The sequence below is a fragment of the Petromyzon marinus genome, chromosome 22 (assembly GCF_048934315.1).
Source record: "Petromyzon marinus isolate PM22_M1 ecotype Great Lakes invasive population chromosome 22, UKy_Petmar_22M1.pri1.0, whole genome shotgun sequence".
Taxonomy (NCBI): domain Eukaryota; kingdom Metazoa; phylum Chordata; class Hyperoartia; order Petromyzontiformes; family Petromyzontidae; genus Petromyzon; species Petromyzon marinus.
In genome coordinates, this window is record NC_133688.1 from 8962765 (window position 1) to 8986671 (window position 23907).

At 45.2% G+C, this 23907-nt stretch overlaps 1 protein-coding gene across 6 annotated transcripts in view; it reads left to right on the forward strand.

Annotated features, from left to right (window-relative positions):
* LOC116944795 (ras GTPase-activating protein nGAP-like) overlaps positions 1-23907 on the forward strand; it is a 641297-nt gene that overhangs the window by 536856 nt on the left and 80534 nt on the right. For all 6 annotated transcript variants that reach the window (XM_032958521.2, XM_032958519.2, XM_032958520.2 and 3 more), the window contains one exon: positions 4793-4955. In XM_032958521.2, coding sequence (XP_032814412.2) covers positions 4793-4955 — 163 coding nt within the window. The remainder of the gene's footprint in view (positions 1-4792; positions 4956-23907) is intronic.

The following is a 23907-nucleotide window of genomic DNA, read 5'->3' on the forward strand; positions in this document are numbered from 1 at the left end:
GGATTTCCACATTCGTAAAGCCAGTCCAAGGCAGTGTGTCACTCCCAAGACAGTGTGTCACACCCATCGCAGTGTGTCACTCCCAAGACAGTGTGTCACACCCAAGGAGTGTGTCACATCCAAGGAGTGTGTCACACCCAAGGCAGTGTGTCACACCCAAGGAGTGTGTCACACCCAAGACAGTGTGTCACACCCAAGGCAGTGTGTCACTCCCAAGGAGTGTGTCACACCCAAGACAGTGTGTCACACCCAAGGCAGTGTGTCACACCCAAGGAGTGTGTCACTCCCAAGGCAGTGTGTCACTCCCAAGACAGTGTGTCACACCCAAGACAGTGTGTCACACCCAAGGAGTGTGTCACACCCAAGTAGTGTGTCACACCCAAGGCAGTGTGTCACTCCCAAGGCAGTGTGTCACTCCCAAGACAGTGTGTCACACCCAAGGCAGTGTGTCACACCCACTCCCAAGACAATGTGTCACACCCAAGGAGTGTGTCACACCCAAGACAGTGTGTCACACCCAAGGAGTGTGTCACACCCAAGGAGTGTGTCACTCCCAAGACAGTGTGTCACTCCCAAGGAGTGTGTCACACCCAAGACAGTGTGTCACACCCAAGACAGTGTGTCACTCCCAAGGCAGTGTGTCACTCCCAAGGAGTGTGTCACACCCAAGACAGTGTGTCACTCCCAAGACAGTGTGTCACACCCAAGACAGTGTGTCACACCCAAGGCAGTGTGTCACACCCAAGGAGTGTGTCACACCCAAGGAGTGTGTCACACCCAAGACAGTGTGTCACACCCAAGGAGTGTGTCACACCCAAGACAGTGTGTCACTCCCAAGGAGTGTGTCACACCCAAGGTGTGTCATACCCAAGACAGTGTGTCACACCCAAGGAGTGTGTCACTCCCAAGGAGTGTGTCACACCCAAGGAGTGTGTCACACCCAAGACAGTGTGTCACACCCAAGACAGTGTGTCACACCCAAGACTGTGTCACTCCCAAGGAGTGTGTCACACCCAAGGAGTGTGTCACACCCAAGGCAGTGTGTCACTCCCAAGGAGTGTGTCACACCCAAGACAGTGTGTCACTCCCAAGACAGTGTGTCACTCCCAAGGAGTGTGTCACACCCAAGGAGTGTGTCACACCCAAGACAGTGTGTCACACCCAAGGCAGTGTGTCACACCCAAGGAGTGTGTCACTCCCAAGACAGTGTGTCACACCCAAGACAGTGTGTCACACCCAAGGAGTGTGTCACTCCCAAGACAGTGTGTCACACCCAAGGAGTGTGTCACTCCCAAGACAGTGTGTCACACCCAAGACAGTGTGTCACTCCCAAGGAGTGTGTCACACCCAAGACAGTGTGTCACTCCCAAGACAGTGTGTCACACCCAAGGAGTGTGTCACACCCAAGACAGTGTGTCACACCCAAGACAGTGTGTCACTCCCAAGGAGTGTGTCACACCCAAGGAGTGTGTCACACCCAAGGAGTGTGTCACACCCAAGACAGTGTGTCACTCCCAAGGAGTGTGTCACACCCAAGGAGTGTGTCACACCCAAGGCAGTGTGTCACTCCCAAGGCAGTGTGTCACTCCCAAGGCAGTGTGTCACACCCAAGGAGTGTGTCACTCCCAAGACAGTGTGTCACACCCAAGGAGTGTGTCACTCCCAAGACAGTGTGTCACACCCAAGGCAGTGTGTCACACCGAAGGAGTGTGTCACACCCAAGGCAGTGTCTCACACCCAAGGCACTGCCTGCCTCCCAGGGATTTGCTTCACCACGGTTGACCGTTCCTCAGGCGAGGGATGCGGTGTTGTTCATGCAGAACACGCGTGCAAGTGGTGCCAATAATTGGGCTTGCACAGTATCACTTTGCCACAATCTGGTTTAAACTATTATAGTACCTTCCCTCCGTCAATAATTTAATGACCATACTTTCCGGAAGGAGAAATTCCATTATAACATTGTTATTTTATTATTTATGCATCATTAATCTATGCATGCGTATAATGTAAAATGTGGTGGGGCGTTTGGATGAGATGTGACTACATAATGAATTAATCTATCTTGATTTGGAACCGAGTGAGATAGTATTGATAGGAAAGTGTATTTTCAGGCAAGGGTGATCTAGATGACCGTTGTTAGGTCGGGATAATAGCTGGTTTTGGATTTCAGTTCAGTTGAAGATAATGTTTAAAATCAATGTCTAGAGATGCAGTTCCATTTAGATGCTATATCATCAAACTTATATTGTAATTGTGTGGCAAATAAGGGATTTTTAGGCTCTGACATCGGCACTTAATTATTTGCCTTTGCAAATACGGTCACAAGATGGCAAGGTGTTTCGCATCCACTTCACGTTTGACGGTTTGTTTTGCTAATGTCCCACAGCATGGCTGGGAGTTTGGTGGAATGTAACCGCTGACCCTGTGTGAACCAGATTAAAAGCAAACATTCCAACCACGCGGAGGAGAGTCGGTGCTTTATAATGATTCAGAGTTATAGTGTCCAAATGCTCAATTCAGCATTGGGTTCAGTGCTCATTTATATCGGCAGCGCTGAGTCGGTGGTGGTAATTTACACATCGTTTTGGCGGGGCCCAGTCGCTTCATAAGTACCTTTCACCTCAAACCATCATACTCGGAAGGCTTAGATTTAACAACACACAGAGGTGTGCATTGCATGTGCATGAGCTGTCAGCCTTATGCAGACCACCAGCTCAAAATAACTGAATGTGTACCCATGTTGTCACGTGGACAAATATCTCAAAGAGCGGAGGAAAAGTGGCCGTCACAACTGGCAGCAGTGAAACAGAGAACCTGGCTGTAGACCGGTTTCTTCCTCGTTAGGACTCGTCCGTACAGACCGCCAATGCCAAGAGGCAGTTGGCGAGACAAAGACAAAACCGTAGAATAGTTGGGGGACTAATGGGCCGAAGCAACCACTGACCGGGAGTCGAACTTTTGCATTCTTCTCGTTGTAAGTGCAGCACCCTCTGAAAGTGACCCCCAGCCTGATATTGCTGTTTACTCCCAGAGGTTTTGTCTTCTCCGCTTGAAAAAAAATAACCCAATAGAAATCAATTCCAGCAAATAAGCCTACCGTCAAGAATGATTATTTTTGCCTTACTCCATATTACCTCTGCGTCTTCCGCTTCTTTTAAATTCAAAATAGCAGGTACTTTGCATGTGTGATTGTATGTTGAACTGACGATTGCTGTTTATATTCAAGTGGGTGCCATTAATGAGAAATGGGAGAGTAACTTCATGTAATGCTCCATTAATCCAAATTGCAATGACACGACCTCATATGTGCTGTATACCTGCTGCCCTGCTGGGGTCACGTAAACATTAAAATTGTCATAACCAATACACAGTGGATGTAATTTTTTTTAAGCATATATATTTTTGGAGCATTTTCTTCAACGCCGCTTCTTATATCGTATATTGAACTGTTTTATCTGACACTAAAATAAAGTGGCAATAAAATAGACACGCAGCTGAAAGCGCCAGCCCCGCTGAATGGAGGGAGTGTTTGTGACCCTTACGACGTGACCTCTGCTAACCTAGCGTGAATTCTGCCACCAAATTTCCTGACCGAATCACGAAAGCCCCGTAATTATAAATTGATTATCTTTTTTTTTAGGCCTCGTTGTCAGACGATGATACCCGCCATCCAGTTGCACAAGTTCAACGTTATCGGCAAATTATATGTGCTGTTTGTACATTCGCCCGGTTACCTTTGTGGAATGAAAAAAAAAAACGGTGGCAATCATTTTAAATACCAAAACGGTATGAAATCATTACTAGCAGCGGTATATTTCATAGTTGGCTCGCTCGTTGCAGTAACGACTGCAATGAAAGTGGGTGAGCGTGTACAAATATAATAATGTTTTCAGGGTACACGTTTAAGAAATGTTGGGTTAATGCTTAGCAAGAGCCATACATATGATCAATGCCACAAACTAATCTTTTGCGACGTTGTGGAGGATATATAAGTATTAATTACACATGCCTCCCTGTTGTGGGTGGGTGATGCATATTGAACATTGATAATCTCCAACCACATTACATCGCATCTTATCTCAAACATTCTGAAAGAGCACCCCCCGCGGGAGCTGTCCCTGCGCGGCACACGGTGACACAGCACCTGGCCTGCAAATGGACCTCAGTCGACCAGAAAGGGAGGCCGATGATTGCTATGTATGGTCCCAATTGAGTTAATGGGAGTAACTTTCGAATGTGACAAATTTTGATCGCACCAGTGGTTTTTGTTGTGCACGCTTGTCTGTGGCTGTTGAGTAATGTGGTGGTGGCGGTGGTTTCTCTGTGTCCATGCCACTGCCACTCACCGGTCGCTGAGTTAATCTGAACAATTAGCAATTCCCGTTCGGGTCATGGAACGTGACGCAGAGAGAGTTCTTGGGACGGGCATTTTGTGCACTCCGTGGTCACCTCGACCACCTTGCTTCCCCTGCCCAATACCCATGAGCTCCACCGTTTCTCTGCATCTCGGAGTGAGCCGCAGACAATCAGAATCAGAATATTTATACTGGAGGAATCCGATGAGCAAATGTCCAGTATTTCACAATGTTTTAGCCACAGCGAAAGTCTTACTACATCCGTGGACGTTGAGAAACGTCGTCACGGTGGTGGTGATGGTGGTTGTGTCGTTGTGATGTGCGCAGTAACCGGTTGAACGCGGCATCACCGCGGCTTACATCTGTGGCTGCTGAGCAGCGTTGTCGTGGTGGTAATGGTGATGGCGGTCGTGGTTGTGTCGTCGTGATGTGCGCAGTAACCGGTCCAACGCGGCGCCACCGCGACTGAAGTCGTCGCGCTCCCACGAGTCGCTGCTGAGCCCCAGCAACGCGGTGGAGGCACTGGACCTGAGCCTCGAGGACGAGGTCACCATCCGGCCCGTGCACAGCAGCATCCTGGGCCAGGACTTCTGTTTTGAGGTACGACGGCAGATTGAACAACACGACAGAGCATCATCGCGTGTATAAACAGCTTCTCCGCCTTGTCCACACCACCGGTTCAAAGGGAACTGAATGTGTGGCCTCGTTGTCGTTGAGACCACTGACCCTGAAGAGTTGGGGAAATGTAGCCGTCTCAACCAACGGGCAGCAGTGAGACAAAAGGACGCAACGGCTTCATCATCATTAGGACTCATCGGTAGAGCACAGTCATCAATGTTCGCTGCCACAGTATGACCTCTGGTGTGTGATGGGTTTTCTCATCACGTACAGATTTGAGTTATTGAGGTGCGCTGTGGCTACAGTGCGAGTTTATATTCTTGGTTATTTCGGTAAAGTCACGTAGAAGGGAAACAATAAAATAATATTATTTATTATTATTATAAATAATATCATTATTTTATTGAATATGAATCCCTGCAGTCACGAAAGCTTTAAATCGTGCGAGTTTAGTTCGCCAGTTGAACGTCTTATCATGGCTGATGGAGACTGTGAGCCAGAGAAATCACTGGTGGCAACGTGATGGAGTTACCACCTACTTCCACAGTGCAGCCACTACGAGTGAACGTTTGTGATGACTGTTCCGATGGTTTCCACATCCCCATGTCATATATGGTTATCCTCCTTCACCTTATCTGGAGATAAAACCAATGGTGTTGTCATTCTTTACACCGAGTGAAGAGATGTATGTAATTATTTTTTGTATGAATAACGACGAATATGATTATGGCAATCAAGTGTGTGACTGAGTATATTCCTGACCTGTGTGGAAGGTAAGTGTTATCCCCTCGTACACATTGGGTTTCCTGCTGGTAACCCGGTCCTCCACGTAGCAGACGTTGGCTTTAAAAATGCATTTGACCAAGCGACCCAAAGCAAGAGTGCCGTGAGATTTAGTGACGGGTTTTTTTCTGTCTGATCAAATAAATATATCGCTAATGTTAATTAATCAAATGATGGTTAACTGCGTCTTTTGGAAATGTGAGAGAGTTATGTCAGCAGTAACCAAGGAATTAGAACTAAGCACATCATCAATGGTCAGTTTCAGTCTACTGCTGGATCAACGCTTCCTCCAAGTTGTCCCCCTTTACTTGTGTTGTTCGCTATAGCCACGTCACAGGGCAGTGATTCCACACGCATGCATATGGGACCCCGTGTTTGCTGGCCGGCTACTCACCGTTTTCGTGACGTCTCTTACACCGGTGGCGCCTTGTCATCGCCCACACTTCTGACGTTTGTTGTACCCGATAGCTGTACACATCTAACGAATATTTAATCTCCAATCACATTTTTGGGTATTTATTCACGGAACAAAATGATCACGACGGAATACGCTTACACATTGGCCACAGTTTGTTTTATTGGAACATAGAAATTTGTTGGTCAGTATAAAAAAAATAGGTAAGTCAACTTTAAAAAAATGCTGCTCAGAATACTGGTCCCCATCAGAGGAATGTGCAATTTCCGCCCCTGGCTTTGGGCTGCGAGCGGAGAAGGGCACGACCTCACGATCGCTTGATCAGGCTAAGGGCAACACTTGGACTTTCGATGTGACCTGATGTAAAGTGCGAGGTGAATTGCACAAATATATTATTCATGCGAACCTTTAAAGTGTACGACGCTTAGTTCAAAACACTAGAAAACGATATCACAGGGCGACTACAATGCCGATGAGAAATGTCAGATCGCAAGCGAGCCGGGACAGTGAGGTCTGCCGTGCGTGTTGAGATGCCGACGCCCAGCACAGACATTCGCACGGCAATGCCACTCCCCCGGCATATGTGTTACACCAAGCTGAATAATGCAATGTGCATATAGTTTGTGCACTGTGTATACGCAATCCATTAAAACAGAAACGAACGACATTTGCACCAGTGGGGGAGCCACATTAAAGGGAAGGAATCTCATTAAAGAATGGCCCAGAGTGTTGTGGATCATGAGTTGGGAGAGAGTTCCGAGGTGATATGAAGCTCCATGACGTTGCTAACTGGACCCGCTAGGCAGCCTGATGTGTCTCTTGGATGCTGAAATCACACAAAAGCGGTGGTTCTGAGGAGAGTAGCCCTTTAAGGGCCCATCGATGTACAGATTCTGTGCACTTGTGTGACGATGCTGGACTGATAGCTGCTGATGAATCCCACGGAGTCTTGTTATTTCTTCACGCTTCCGGATTTTGTTTCCGAAATGCAGTTGTGCGCTTTTTCATTATTGTCAGTGGAATACATTTGTGATGTCGTGTGTTTTTTTTGGCATACGCGTAGCGTTCATTGAAAAATGAAATGGTCGGATGGAATATCGCACCATTAAAATACCATTAAATCACAAGTTCATCGATGCAACAACTGGTCTGCACGTATAAGTCAATAACACATTAACGCATTCCGATAAAAGCGCACCAATAATTTACCACCTAATTGCTACAATCCTATTATTCCTTCGGTGATATCCACTCCAGCAACTTGCATTTTATTGCTGACTGTAAGTCTGCTAAAATGCTTATTAATAATGATTTGTTCCAACATTGAACATGTACATCCATTTGCCATGATTATTCTCAAAGATGCTAATGTTTCCAGCGAATGGGTTACAATCATGATCAGACACAGCGAGTGGACTATCTATGGGACCTTTTTTGCCATTATCAAGAATGATGAAAAATAAGAATAGGTTTTACCCTTTCTGGCAATAAATCAGGTGTTAAGATGTTCAAACACCAAATAGATACCTATTACAAGGCATCACGTCTGCATTAACCACACGTACTCAGGGGCGGAGCCAGGGGGGGTGACAGGGGTGACATTCTGAGTATAAGTGTACGACACTCGGTCTGCCGGACTCCGTGCAACTGCATTGTCAGAGTGTGTCGCCAACTGATGGCGTCTAGTTCAACAGCCTGACTCTCTAATCATTCTTGAAATTAAAATTTGTTGAATGTCACCCCGGCCTGAAATCCTGGCTCCGCCCCTGCACGTACTTGTAGCAAAACAGGCAAACGTGCTCTGATAATTCGCTATGTAACACGATGTTTGTTCCTGGGTAGTAAGTATTATTTTCTAATTGCTTATGCCTCAAAAGTACAGAAAATGGCTATTATTATTCCCCACAAACTTTGCTTTTGTGACCAGGACTTTATTTGAAGGAATGACACAATGCACACCACGTTTTCTCATTAAAAAGAGATACATTTCTAAATATCACTGTCCTGGTCACAAAAGCAAAGTTTGTGGGGAATAATAGCAAATTTCTATACTTTTGAGGCATAAGCAATTAGGAAATAACACTTACTACCCAGGAACCAAAAATAAATTAATTTGTTCCACAGTTATATTAATGGAGTAGATTATTAACTTTGCTTTTGTGTCCTGGTCACAAAAACAAAGTTTGTGGGGAATAATAATATACATTTTCTGTACTTTTGAGGCATAAGCAATTAGAAAATAACACTTACTACCCAGGAACCAAAAAAAGATGTTTTTATTACACAGTAATTATATACACATTGCCTTTGAAACTGATTGTCCTACACCAGAGACAGCCTTCTGCATGACCTTGTCGCACTACCAGTGTTAGACCAGAGAACAATGGCAAAAGGCGAGTAGTACAGAGGCAATGCCACACTTGTCAGAGCACTGCTGTGTTAAAGCGAATGGGCCACAGAAGACCAACTCGATCAGAGTCGGCATGACCGACTTGTTAATTTTGGTCCTGCACAAAGGTTAGCCTAGGACACAGTTGCCACGGAACGCCTTTATTTCTACACTATACCCCCATGCTTTATAGCTCTCCTCATTTTATGACAAACTTGACCTTGCAGACCCTCCTATTTGTCATTTTTAAACGGGACTTTACTCGTAGACTCGCCGTGTTTGTCCTAGGCCCCGTTATCTGACGGCACTTTCGTGTACGGTAGTATTATTATCTGACGGTCCGCAGCCTCTCGCATGCAACCAACTATCGTGTTGCGTTTGACTTGAGATGAATACAGTCGTTGTGTCGTACAAAGTTAATAGATCTGATTTTAAACCACCTGCCCTTTTGGAGATGTACAGTGAGGGAAAAAAAGTATTTGATCCCCTGCTGATTTTGTACGTTTGCCCACTGACGAAGAAATGATCAGTCTATAATTTTAATGGTAGGTTTATTTGAATAGTGAGAGACAGAATAACAACAACAAAATCCAGAAAAACGCATGTCAAAAATGTTATAAATTGATTTGCATTTTAATGAGGGAAATAAGTATTTGATCCCTCTGCAAAACATGACTTAGTACTTGGTGGCAAATCCCTTGTTGGTAATCACAGAGGTCACACGTTTCTTGTAGTTGGCCACCAGGTTTGCACACATCTCAGGAGGGATTTTGTCCCACTCCTCTTTGCAGATCTTCTCCAAGTCATTAAGGTTTTGAGGCTGATGTATGGCAACTCGAACCATCAGCTCCCTCCACAGATTTTCTATGGGATTAAGGTCTGGAGACTGGCTAAGCCACTCCAGAACCTTAATGTGCTTCTTCTTGAGCCACTCCTTTGTTGCCTTGACCGTGTGTTTTGGGTCATTGTCATGCTGGAATACCCATCCACGACCCATTTTCAATGCCCTGGCTGAGGGAAGGAGATTCTCACCCAAGATTTGACAGTACATGGCCCCGTCCATCGTCCCTTTGATGCGGTGAAGTTGTCCTGTCCCCTTTGCAGAAAAATACCCCCAAAGCATAATGTTTCCACCTCCATGTTTGACGGTGGGGATGGTGTTCCTGGGGTCATAGGCAGCATTCCTCCTCCTCCAAACACGGCGAGTTGAGTTGATGCCAAAGAGCTCCACAACACTTTCACCCAGACGGGCATGCATATGTGCTTTCTTGAGCAGGGGAACCTTGCGGCTGCTGCAGGATTTCAGTCCTTCACGGTGTAGTGTGTTACCAATTGTTTTATTGGTGACTATGGTCCCAGCTGCCTTGAGAGTATTGACAAGATCCTCCCGTGTAGTTCTGGGCTGATTCCTCACCGTTCTCATGATCATTGCAACTCCATGAGGTGAGATCTTGCATGGAGCCCCAAACCGAGGGAGATTGACAGTTCTTTTGTGTTTCTTCCATTTGCGAATAATCGCACCAACTGTTGTCACCTTCTCACCAAGCTGCTTGGCAATGGTCTTGTAGCCCATTCCAGCCTTGTGTAGGTCTACAATCTTGTCCCTGACATCCTTGGAGAGCTCTTTGGTCTTGGCCATGGTGGAGAGTTTGGGATCTGATTGATTGATTTATTGCTTCTGTGGACAGGTGTCTTTTATACAGGTAACAAGTTGAGATTAGGAGCACTTCCTTTAAGAGTGTGCTCCTAATCTCAGCTCGTTGCCCATATAAAAGACACCTGGGAGCCAGAAATCTTTCTGATTGAGAGGGGGTCAAATACTTATTTCCCTCATTAAAATGCAAATCAATTTATAACATTTTTGACATGCGTTTTTCTGGATTTTTGTTGTTATTCTGTCTCTCACTGTTCAAATAAACCTACCATTAAAATTATAGACTGATCATTTCTTTGTCAGTGGGCAAACGTACAAAATCAGCAGGGGGGGATCAAATACTTTTTTCCCTCACTGTAAGGGGAGAATTTAGTTGCACACTAATGCTGTGAAAAAAATATAATTGAGGCGTTAAATTAGACCAATTTGTAATACCCAGAAGTTTTTGTGTTGTTGAGTTTTTCAATTGCACTTTATTTGTTAATCTAATAAGTTCCATGGTTCCCTGTGCAATCTCGAGGCTGCAAATTAATATGCATTGTAGGGTGCTCATAGTTAACCAGTTCCTCATTAAAATGTTTCGTATGACCCGTTATAACACATTGTCATTGCCAAATATTCTGTACGTTCTTTATCTTTAATTGGAAAATCTTATTTTATGGTTGTTCTTGGTAAAAAATGTTTTTAAATGTTAACACACATTCACATTCATCTAAAATGCTGTGCCCCACGAATTCAAATTGGTTTTAGTATTTTTCAAGTGGCACTTGTATTATTTCTCATAGATTAATGCTATTTAAACAATTCTTTGTTGTTGTATGTGCATCAAGTACACTCACTTGTGTTACAACCAGAATGGTTGTCTGCCTTGAACATGAAACACAGACCATCCAAAGTTCATCTAAACTATTGAAACTAAACTACTATTTTTATTTTACTAGGTAAGGCCCAATGATCTGAATACCTCTTTTCAGTAGCGGCCTGGCCACAAATGATAGCTCAACGAAGTGGCTGATGACGTGGAAATTTAGAGTAGCCAAATACTCTAAACGCGTGACGTTGAATCTAAACGTGGAAGGGAAAACCGGAGGACCCGGAGAAAAATCCACGTGACTACAGGGAGAACATGCAATCTCCATATATACAGCAGACGTCAGAGTAGGGATCGAGCTCATGACCTCCTGTATACCAGGAGAGGTCATTTTAAACTCATTTCAATGTCTCCTGTGTGCATACGGCAAAATGCGGTGTTTATTCAGGGGGCGTGTTGGACGAAGTTGCAAATGCAGAAAAGATGGGCATGGGTAAGTTTATGTTGCCTATTAATTTTGGTGCCTGGAAAATTACCTTTTGACCATGACACATTTGATATATATACATATAAAAAAACATAATGAGCAGAGCATTCACAAACACAGCGAAGCTGGTATTAATAGAATGCCAAGACACTTTTATGCATCAGTGGGGTGCTGACTAAAGAATGGGTTATTTCCATTACTTCTCAGCATGAGAACTGTGCAGGAGTAATCTGTGATAAGCAATGAGTATGAGAGTGCTTGAACGTGACAGTACATGCATATATGCACGTGCGTTTGTGTGTGCTTGTTGATGAGTGTGTGTGTCTGGTGCACAAGTGTGGGCGTTAGCTGTATTCCCATGCCGCTGTGGTTGCGAATGTAGACATTTGTTAAACAAAGGAACTTTTAATACTCTTTTGAAGTTTTCATCCCCAATGGTATTCCAATAATTTAAAGACACTTTTACTTGTAACTGTCACAGGAAAGGCTACATTGTGTCAGTCAATAGCCCCCTAATAATGTCAGGGAACTTCGGAAGTCATTTCATTTAGACATGAGCCAGTACTCTAAGCTACACTCTTTTGAGTCTCTAAACTGTCGCATGGCAATCAAACAAAACATTGGAGCTGGGTTTAGCTGAGTGAAAACCCAATTTAATATTTTTGTTGTGCAGTAATTGGTATCCGAGAGCCCATCGACTCACTGGTTTTAATTTTGATGGCTGTTCAGATTCAAACTCGCAGTTTCTGATCTGTGCCGATGGAACGCACCTCTCACACTCTTAATGAGATCCGCACCTTTACTTGCCTGGGCCACTGTTCCACGGTGGTGAGATGTTTGCTACCTCACTTGATATACAGGAGGACATGGATCCGATCCCAACGCTGATGCCCGTATATTTGGAGATAACGTACTGTTTTTTTTATTTCTTCCAAGAGAATGTTTAATTTGATTTCTAAAGGCAATGACCACCAAAAAGACAATTATTACATGTATTATTATCTTTGCATAATTTATTTTGGTTTAAGCACATGACATTTAAAAAGGACACACATGAAAATTAGTTTTGGCAAAATGGTTTGTCAATATTGATGAGAGAGAAACATACAAGAGGCCCAGTCCAAAGCTTTGTTTCCATGTTGGCTGGTAGCCAATTTAGATATCTTCACTGCGCCTGCCTCTCCTCCGCACACTGCCCAGGCTTCCGAAGCACAAACACGCAGCATTACGCTGATGTTTGGCAAATACTTCTGTTGTCAGGTTCCTGAGTGACCAGCCTGACATCTCTTCCCCATGCATGCATTTCTTGTACGGGGCTGCTGCCACGCATTCTGTATACATTGCTGATAAACACACACACACACTGGCTGCCTAGTGGAAACCTTGTGCTGAACCTTGCAGGAAAGCCGTGGCTGAGTAGCCCATTTAAAATTAGGCCCACGTGTCACACACTGGCAGCTCGACTACTATAGAGAGGGGGGAGGGGGCTAAGCATTGTCGCCCCTGCACACGATTGTCACATGCCAAATGGAATCTCATCATGAGAACATTTTCTTGGCTCCTTTTATCTACGTGGGGCTTGTCGTAGGTTCGTGTGAGAGGATTATTTAGTAGTTTTGGGGGGTTTTTTCCGTGAAAATTTTTCCATAGCGTGCATATAATTGGTGTTGAAGTTACCGTATTCATGTCATCAGACAAAACTGGTTACAGATCATTGCACCATACATTTGCATTACTACGTACAACAATAAATATTTTAAATTTGTTGGTAATGTAAATATTTAACCTGAATAGTTAGTGTGCCTCTCCAGAGCCCCTATGGAGGGTATTCGGCTTGTTTATCCACACTGGCTCAACATCGTGGCAGAGGTGGTCTCATAGCTGCCAATCAACTCACTGGTGTTGTGGTGCATCCATGCATACATACTGCTTGGTAGATATAAACATTCCCATTGTTTCAACTGCCGTGCCAGGAAATTGAACCGGTAAGCCTCGGGTTGCAAGTCCCCCGGTCTGTTAACCATCGCACCAAGGCAGTATGGTGTTCCCTGGTTATTCACGAACTTTGCTGTCCGCGATTTTGGCTATACGCGAATTGCATCTGGAACTCTGCACGACTGCATGCAGAGAGAGAGAAAGAAAGTGATGAGCTAAAGTGATGAGAGATAAGGTAAGTTCATTTATAAAGTGATTAATACTTAAAGATGCATTTTAATTTACTATATATTTATTACAACCAGTTTTTATTTTATTTTGTTAGAATTGTATTTTCTTGTGTTATAATTTTCACGTATTCAATAGTTTATTTATGGATTTATTTGAAGTAGGTAATTTATTAAATAGATTTTCGTAGGCCACTATCACTATCCACGAAATTTGCTATTCACGAGCATCTCCAGAACGTACTGCTCTCAGTGAATAAACGAGGCAATGCCGCACCCTCGAAGTTGTATCTGTGCAACGTACCGCACAAGCAGTGTGGAAACCATCAATTGATGGCGTTTGTATTCTTTGACTCTTTCGGTAAAGTCACGTAGATAGGTAAACATTTTTTATTTAAAAAAAACTGCTGATGACGACTGCTTGTGTTGCGATCGAAATGTCCTAGTTTTTTTTAACCTATCTACGTGACTTTACCGAAAGACCCAAAGAATATGAATTTCTGCAGTCACGAAAGCTTTAAGTCAAGATTAGATGACGTTTGATTCCACTACTGGTAATTTGACCTCAGTTTGGCAGTTTCCGTAGATACATCGGTTGTGAAAAAAGCACCGTATTTTGAGATTATTGTGAAACACAAACACACGCGCACATGTTGTGTCTCAATGCAAATTGTCAATGCTGAGCATTGAGCCCGAGACTCTGAATCACCTGCAGTTGGCATCACTTTCACTAAAAAATATACTGCAGAAACATTTTTTTGGAGGGAAATGGACAAACTGCACAAGCACTCTAATGTTAGCAGGTTTGCCCTTGTTAAATCGTACAGTTAAACCACTATCCAGTTATATCGTGTCATGCCATTAATCATGAGGAGGCTGTGCCAGACATCCTCTTGATGGAAATATTTAAATTGCCACTCTACAATCCTCTCCGCCAATAATACCTCAAAGCCCGGCGATGGCTTCCATTTGCGAGCGAAGCGCATAAAGACTCCTGCGCGGACAGAAGTAGCGTCAACAAAGCCGGCCACACAGACAATTACCAGACTCTTATTGCCTCATTTCCTCTCGACACATCTGGCCGAAGCACACAGGATTTTAACTCCCGTTTTAATCGAGGCAATGAGCTCCTTATTGTTATGCCCGCGCGGCATCGCGTCCGTCCTTCTGCCTCAAGACACCTGCCATTTTTACGACGACTACAAAGCCTCTCGACAAATCACTGTGTAACTTTTACCACGCAGCGGAACGGTACGTTACTACGCAGCGAAACAGTTCCTTACCACGCAGCGAAACAGTGTCTTACCACGCAGTGGAACAGTGCCTTACCATGCAGCGAAACAGTGCGTTACCACGCAGCTAAACAGTGCCTTACCACGCAGCGAAACAGTGCCTTACCACGCAGTGGAACAGTGCCTTACCATGCAGCGAAACAGTACGTTATCACGCAGATAAACAGTGCCTTACCATGCAGTGAAACAGTGCCTTACCATGCAGCGAAACAGTACATTACCACGCAGCTAAACAGTGCCTTACCACGCAGCAGAACAGTACATTACCGCGCAGCGGAACAGTGCGTTACCACTCAGCGGAACAGTGCGTTACCACTCAGCGGAACAGTGCGTTACCACTCAGCGGAACAGTGTGTTACCACTCAGCCGAAAAGTGCGTTACCACACAGCGGAACAGTACTTTACCACTCAGCGGAACAGTACGTTATCATGCAGTGGAACAGTACGTTACCACTCAGCGGAACAGTGTGTTACCACTCAGCGGAACAGCGCGTTACCACTCAGTGGAACAGTGCGTTACCACGCAGCGGAACAGTGTTACCACTCAGCGGAACAGTGCGTTACCACTCAGCGGAACAGTGCGTTACCACTCAGCGGAACAGTGTTACCACTCAGCGGAACAGTGTGTTACCACTCAGCGGAACAGTGCATTACTACGCAGCGGAACAGTGCGTTACCACTCAGCGGAACAGTACGTTACCACTCAGCGGAACAGTGTGTTACCACTCAGCGGAACAGTGCGTTACCACTCAGCGGAACAGTGCGTTACCACGCAGCGGAACAGTGTGTAACCACTCAGCGGAACAGTGTTACCACTCAGCGGAACAGTGTGTAACCACTCAGCGGAACAGTGTGTTACCACTCAGCGGAACAGTGTGTAACCACTCAGCGGAACAGTGTGTTACCACTCAGCGGAACAGTGTGTTACCACTCAGCGGAACAGTGCGTTACCACTCAGCGGAACAGTGTGTTACCACTCAGCGGAACAGTGTGTAACCACTCAGCGGAACAGTGTGTTACCACTCAGCGGAACAGTGCGTTACCACTCAGCGGAACAGTGCGTTACTGCGCAGCAGAACAGTGCGTTACTGCGCAGCAGAACAGTGCGTTACTGCGCAGCAGAACAGTGCGTTACCACTCAGCGGAACAGTGCATTACTACGAAGTGGCAACAAAACACTTTTTTTGCATTTTCAAGAATTTCGTTTTTGCTGTCTGCCAGAGCAAGTTGGCACCCTGGAAAGAGAATGTGCGTGTTCTGATGACAAACCCAACACGCGCGTCCAGTTGCACGTGTGTCCGTGTGTTTATCGGCAATAGCATTTCTTCGTACTGGTTGAAATCCCCCGGACAAAATGGAGGCTCCTTCGTAGACGAGCTTGGCAGCTTGTTAACTGTGCCAAGTCCAATCTGTGCAGCTGTGGCCCTACAAGATATCTGAATTTGGCCCCAGGCCATGGAAGCCCAGGTGCGGGCTCCATACAATTACATCACAACGGCGCTTGCCTATTCCTTGTAAGTTCCAGCAGGGGAATTCGTGATTTAGGGTTATGTGCATGATGTCATCTACCATTGCTGGAGATGATCCACAGGGGCTAGAATGGTGCCCGCGCTAGGGCTGCCTCTGACACTCTACTGCTACTCTGTGCAAACAAAGGCTTTGTGTATACTGCATGTGCTGAAATTATTACAGAGAAATAATGAAATGAAGTAAATATGGAGTAAATACTGTCATGAAGTACACTGCTGTACATTGCTAATGAATACATTCTTGTGGAAGCACGGTCTGTGCTTTAATAGCCGAATGACATAACCGGGCATACTCAAAGGGGCTTTATTTGGATACCAATTGGCTTAAATGGTGGTCACCGTTTTTAAAGAACAGTGAATGCTTCTTCAATACCACATGCAGTATTACCACACTGCAAAGTTCGCTTTTCTTTCATATAGCAGCCCTTTTTTAAATGGACGAGTTTTAAGACAAAATATGAACGGGAAATATTTTCCCAGTATAATTTAAATGTTCTTGGCAAATGTATGTTTCCTGATGTAACTTCTTTCACAAGCCAGACCCCTTACTGCATGTGGCACAGTACTGAGCCCATTAAATGAAATTTCATTCACGTAAAGAAGGAAAAGGACTGTCTCATTTCACCATTATGTCTGTCATCTGATGAAGTCGTTTGCCTTCTGTTCCATACCCTGATAGATGTCATTCAAGCACTGAACTTAAATTGCCATTTTTTGTAATAATCTTGGAGATCAGCTGGTATTTTGAGCAGGAGCCTGGTTCGATATTGGAATGGTGTCCCAGACAGTATAAGAACCATTGATAAGATTGGAGTAATAAAAGATATATTATTTAAATTCCTGTTCTTAGTTGTATATTTGTTTTATTGTCATTGTTATTTAAATTGTGCGTTCGTAAATATATGTAATTATTGTTAAGTCAAGAACTATCTAAAGTATGTTGCTGTCCGGTGTGCTGGGTGGAAAATGTCCTTGCCCAACCCTGTGCAGCTTGGCTAAAAAAACTCATCAAACAAAACGCATTTAATGAGTTATTGCAATACCCGTTCAATCAATTGGATCCGTTATTATTGGGAAAACAAATATTCATAATTCGCCTTCGGTCCTTGAGAATTTAGGAACCCAGAGAGCATAGCTATAGACATGGTACCGACATCAGGCACCCACGTTCGGATTGCGCATTGATGGTCCTACAACTGAGAGGAAAAAGAAAGCACTGTGTTACAACTTGATTTGGTGCCTTATTTTGAAGACATAGCCATTATAACAGCAAGTGGAAATTCACTGCGGAAAATTTATTGAAGAATTGAACAAAGAAGACAACAAAGCAGGGCTGAAGATAAACATGATCTAAGCAAAAGTCGCGAACAGCAGGTTGGGTAAACAAAAGTAAATGTGGTTTTCGGAACACAATTGGAAACACAACAGGGTTTATATATTTGAGAATTGACGAAAAGTGGAGCGTAATTAAAACTATGAAATAGTTGAGTGAGTGCAGGTCAGGGATACTGAAATGTAAAATAATAATTTGCAAGTATATGTTCCTAATGCAAGTACAGTGAGGGAAAAATGTATTTGATCCCCTGCTGATTTTGTACGTTTGCCCACTGACAAAGAAATGATCAGTCTATAATTTTAATGGTAGGTTTATTTGAACAGTGAGAGACAGAATAACAACAACAAAAATCCAGAAAAACGTATGTCAAAAATGTTTTAAATTGATTTGCATATTAATGAGGGAAATAAGTATTTGATCCCTCTGCAAAACATGACTTAGTACTTGGTGGCAAAACCCTTGTTGCCAATCACAGAGGTCAGACATTTCTTGTAGTTGGCCACCAGGTTTGTACACATCTCAGGAGGGATTTTGTCCCACTCCTCTTTGCAGATCTTCTCCAAGTCATTAAGGTTTCGAGGCTGACATTTGGCAACTCGAACCTTCAGCTCCCTCCACAGATTTTCTATGGGATTAAGGTCTGGAGACTGGCTAGGCCACTCCAGGACCTTAATGTGCTTCTTCTTGAGCCACTCCTTTGTTGCCTTGGCCGTGTGTTTTGGGTCATTGTCATCCTGGAATACCCATCCACGACCCATTTTCAATGCCCTGGCTGAGGGAAGGAGGTTCTCACCCAAGATTTGACGGTACATGGCCCCGTCCATCGTCCCTTTGATGCGGTGAAGTTGTCCTGTCCCCTTAGCAGAAAAACACCCCCAAAGCATAATGTTTCCACCTCCATGTTTGACGGTGGGGATGGTGTTCTTGGGGTCATAGGCAGCATTCCTCCTCCTCCAAACACGGCGAGTTGAGTTGATGCCAAATAGCTCCATTTTAGTCTCATCTGACCACAACACTTTCACCCAGTTGTCCTCTGAATCATTCAGATGTCCATTGGCATACTTCAGACGGGCATGTATATGTGCTTTGTTGAGCAGGGGGACCTTGTGGGCGCTGCAGGATTTCAGTCCTTCACGGCGTAGTGTGTTACCAATTGTTTTCTTGGTGACTATGGTCCCAGCTGCCTTGAGATCATTGACAAGATCCTCCCGTGTAGTTCTAGGCTGATTCCTCACCGTTCTCATGATCATTGCAACTCCACGAGGTGATATCTTGCATGGAGCCCCAGGCCGAGGGAGATTGACAGTTATTTTGTGTTTCTTCCATTTGCGAATAATCGCACCAACTGTTGTCACCTTCTCACCAAGCTGCTTGGCAATGGTCTTGTAGCCCATTCCAGCCTTGTGTAGGTCTACAATCTTGTCTCTGACATCCTTGGAGAGCTCTTTGGTCTTGGCCATGGTGGAGAGTTTGGAATCTGATTGATTGCTTCTGTGGACAGGTGTCTTTTATACAGGTAACAAGCTGAGATTAGGAGCACTCCCTTTAATAGTGTGCTCCTAATCTCAGCTCGTTAACTGTATAAAAGACACCTGGGAGGCAGAAATCTTTCTGATTGAGAGGGGGTCAAATACTTATTTCCCTCATTAAAATACAAATCAATTTATAACATTTTTGACATGCGTTTTTCTGGATTTTCTTGTTGTTATTCTGTCTCTCACTTCAAATAAACCTACCATTAAAATTATAGACTGATCATTTCTTTGTCAGTGGGCAAACGTACAAAATCAGCAGGGGGGATCAAATACTTTTTTCCCTCACTGAATGCGTTGTTTAAAACCAGCGCAGTTTGCAGCAGCTTGTTGAAGCCGGTGGTGATTCATCTTGCTGAGGCCAGCGTGAGTCACGTCAGGCCTTCAGCAACAAGCATCTGTAGCACTTTCCAGTCAAAGAGCGTTATCAGCTTTAACATCCTCACGTAGCATTGAGGCCACTCCGTGGCTTTCTTTCGCATATCTTGTTGATCGCCTGACCTCACACAACCCAACACGGTCATCCCTCTTGCACTCTGATGCCTTCCATATCGTTGCTGATCCTCATACCCAGCCTATCCACACTGGGGAACTGCCTGGAACATTTACCAGTCATGTACCAGGCAGGGAGTTGCCCGGTACATTGCTGCAATGCATTTCCACTGCCTCTTCAGGGATGTAGTTTTTTGTCAAATTACGAATGTATCCTCTCTCGAACGTTTGTTTTCTTTGATAGCTTTTGTAATTGATCTTCCGGGGGGAGGGGGGTGGCGGGGGTATGTTGAACTTCTTTGACACCGTACGTAGCCAACCGCGATAATCAGAGGTGCAGGGGAAGGACAGCAAACTAAAGACAAAAAGCAGTTCTAAAGAAATTAGTTTTTAATGAATATTTAAAAGTTCATGGCTCCAGTGGCTTCCTAATATCGGAAGGAAGAGCGTTCCAGACGGCCGCAGAAGCGCATGTGAAAACGCGCGATGCAGTGGCCATCTTTGTTCGATGGCCAGCCAAAAGTCGCTGCTGCTGCTGCGAGGATGACCGGAGCTCGTGTGATGGTTCAATGCTCATTGACGAGATCAGCGAGGTATTGTGGTTCATCTGGGGCAAGTTCTTCGTGTGTAATGAGTGATGCAGACAGTTAACAAGTTGTGCCATGAACCCTAGTTGTATTCCCAGTCACGGCTCACATGAGTGGTGGGTGATTTGAGTGATATCGGAACTGGTCCTCTGTCCCCCCCCCGACCCACCGCACTAACCATTGTGGTGAAGCAGGCTCGAACGACCCCATCCATGAGCGACAAGCGCAGGGAGGCATTCGTCAATCAGCTACGCGAGGTTGCGCCGTTCTGCATCCGCTAGTCTCCAAATAGATGCACAATCTATTTGGGACGGGCAACGATTGGTCAAGTGGTTGGCAAGCGCGGGGTGTCAAAAGCACGTCGGACGATTGGTCAAGCGGTTGGCAAGCGCGGGGTGTCAAAAGCACGTCGGACGATTGGTCAAGCGGTTGGCAAGCGCGGGGTGTCAAAAGCACGTCGGACGATTGGTCAAGCGGTTGGCAAGCGCGGGGTGTCAAAAGCACGTCGGACGATTGGTCAAGCGGTTGGCAAGCGCGGGGTGTTAAAAGCACGTCGGACGATTGGTCAAGCGGTTGGCAAGCGCGGGGTGTCAAAAGCACGTCGGACGATTGGTCAAGCGGTTGGCAAGCGCGGGGTGTCAAAAGCACGTCGGACGATTGGTCAAGCGGTTGGCAAGCGCGGGGTGTCAAAAGCACGTCGGACGATTGGTCAAGCGGTTGGCAAGCGCGGGGTGTCAAAAGCACGTCGGACGATTGGTCAAGCGGTTGGCAAGCGCGGGGTGTCAAAAGCACGTCGGACGTCCGCGCGTTCTCCCACGCCGGGGGCTCGCGCTTGCCACGTCCGAATGCGGTGCAGCAAAAGCTGCCCCTCCCGTGGCTGGGATTTTCCGGTTAGATGCATAAGAAGAGGCTGCAGGTCTGTAGGAATCGCCGTTGCCTTCCAGTCGCGGGACAGGTGGCTCGGTGCTAGAGCGAGCGGGCGGCTTGCAGCAGGAATGCTGCGAGTTTAAATCCTGTTTGGGGGTCGACTCGGCCCATCGTCCCTTCATGGGGTCGATAAAGTGAGAACCACTTTGTGGGGGAAATCAAGTGGTTGTGCCCTGTGGGTAGAATCACTCCCGCCATAGGAATTGGGATTTCCATCGCCGTCTCAGGGCTGTAAACGGGAGAAATCAAGTGGTTGTGCCCTGTGGGTAGAATCACTCCCGCCATAGGAATTGGGATTTCCATCGCCGTCTCAGGGCTGTAAACGGGAGATGATGACCGCCTCGATGCTCATTTGAGCTGGAATTCACTCTGGCTGTGTTTTACCTTTGAGTTTTGGTTGCATTTCTCATCAAGCAATATTCACGTGAATTTTACACGTTGTAGGCATTCGCAACCAATATTATCCAAAATACAGGGTTTTTTTTTTTTGGGTTAGGTCGCGTGAATATAAATGTGTCGTTAAATCCGCCATCACAGCCCGACATAAACAAAACGTGCCAATTCGTTACTAGTTCAGCACAGCGGTGTGTTAGAGAGTAGAACCGAGAATATTGGTGTGCAAGCTCAATGGCTCATGCTACTTTTCCACAGTGCCCATTCCATGACAAACAACAAAAATATTCAGTGATGCACACATAGCGAGAAGATGCTGGTCGGACATATTCTTGAATGTCACAGCCAATGCATGGGGTTTTATTTCCGTAAATGTTATCCATTAAGTGTTATTAGCCTTTGGTTTGTGAAGGGTTTCGTTTGCATGATATTTTCTTCCCACTACACTATCACTTCCTTTGTACCGTACGAACGCTTTTGAGATTATTTTATGGTAAAAATCTAAATACTGTAATAAAAATCTGGCGGCAGATGGTGAGTGTGGAATGTGTTGCGTGACATCTTGCACACTTGCCTCGTGAATTCCAATTCAGAAAATATCATGTCCTCTACTTATTGTTTGCATTGCGTTATGGTCCACAGCATGCAATCGTTAGGACTGGTTCAAAATTGTATTACAAACGTGTGAGGATCACCCAAGTTGTTGAGCTTAAGTGATGTATATACAGGAGGAGTTATGGCTGTTAAAAGAGGCCTCTGTGGAGGCTCAATATCTCCCATCAAATATCTACGGAATAGACAAGCGTCTGGCATGACGTGAGCAACTCGGCAGGAAGCAGCGCTTATGAAGCGGAGGCTGGCGTGTAGCGCGCAAGATTGTACGGCAGCAGTGCTGTGATTTCGCGCCCCCCTCCCCTTCCCTCGTGGTGTACATTCGTGCATCAACCTGAGTTTGGCGATTGCTCATGACGGCGCAAACAATTGCAGTGCTGGGTTAAAAATAAATCCATGAGCGTTGCCAAATAAAATGTGGGATGCAACTAGCACAGATTGTGAGGAGTGTTGGTAAGCCTCAATTCACCAAGTCCCTAGTATTTGTCTTGCATTCAAGTCTCTCTAAGCAGGGCTTGTATTATTTGCCTTAATGGTGTAGAACTAGATAAACCATATTCCCGCAGAATTTTGACGAGATGCGCGGATAGTTGAAAATGTCCCGTTAATTACACTGTGGGTGGCATTATTGAGTGAAAAAGATTGATTGGAATGTGTTGAGTAACTTTTGATGACATTTGTAATGTTTGATAGGCTCCAAAGCACATGTTAGGTATGGTTGCTGCGCTCTCACACATGGATGAGATTCCACGGAAGTGACGCCACATTTTTGTTACAAGCTCGGCATCTGTGAGTGGCTGATAACTGGAAACTTTGTTATTCATAAGGATATGTAATTAGATAATAATGCCTGTGTGGAAAAGACATCCGTTGGTTTGGTCTTTTGTCTCAAAGCAGAATTGCTAACTTAAAATATTTCGCTATTTTTATGTTACCAGGTAAGGCCCACTGAGCTACGAAGCTCTTTTTAAGAAGCGGCCGGGCCACAAATGCTAGCCCAACGAAGTGGCTTATCATATGGAAATATATAGCAGTCAAATACACTCGACGCATTTTTCTGAATGTGGAGGGAAAATCCACGCAACTACGGGGAGAAAATGCAAAGTCCTAATATACAGGCGTCAAGGTGGGGATCGAACCCACAACCTTTTGTATACCAGGCAAGGGAGTTAACATCTCACCACCGTGGCGAGAATCTGCCGTGGTGTGTGCATCCATCATACCATGTGTGTCATCATGCTGTTGGTGGAAAGTATCAAAAGGGAAAAATAAGTTTTCACTTACAACTGTCGTCAAAGCGAATGCTGCTGGATTTGCATTGCAATTAACCTTGAACGTGGCAACTGAGCCCTGTTGCCTGGAGCAGCCGGTCTTGAGGTGCAACTGGGCTCTGGGGTTTCTGGGCATCGTGCTGCCACCTTGTCGACCCTGCCGCCAGCTTTAACACCTCCATATGTTAAGACGCTTGCTGTCAAAAACCACAAGGGCAATGTGGAGGAATCTCCATTGAGTGAAAAGTAATTTTGCTCCGGG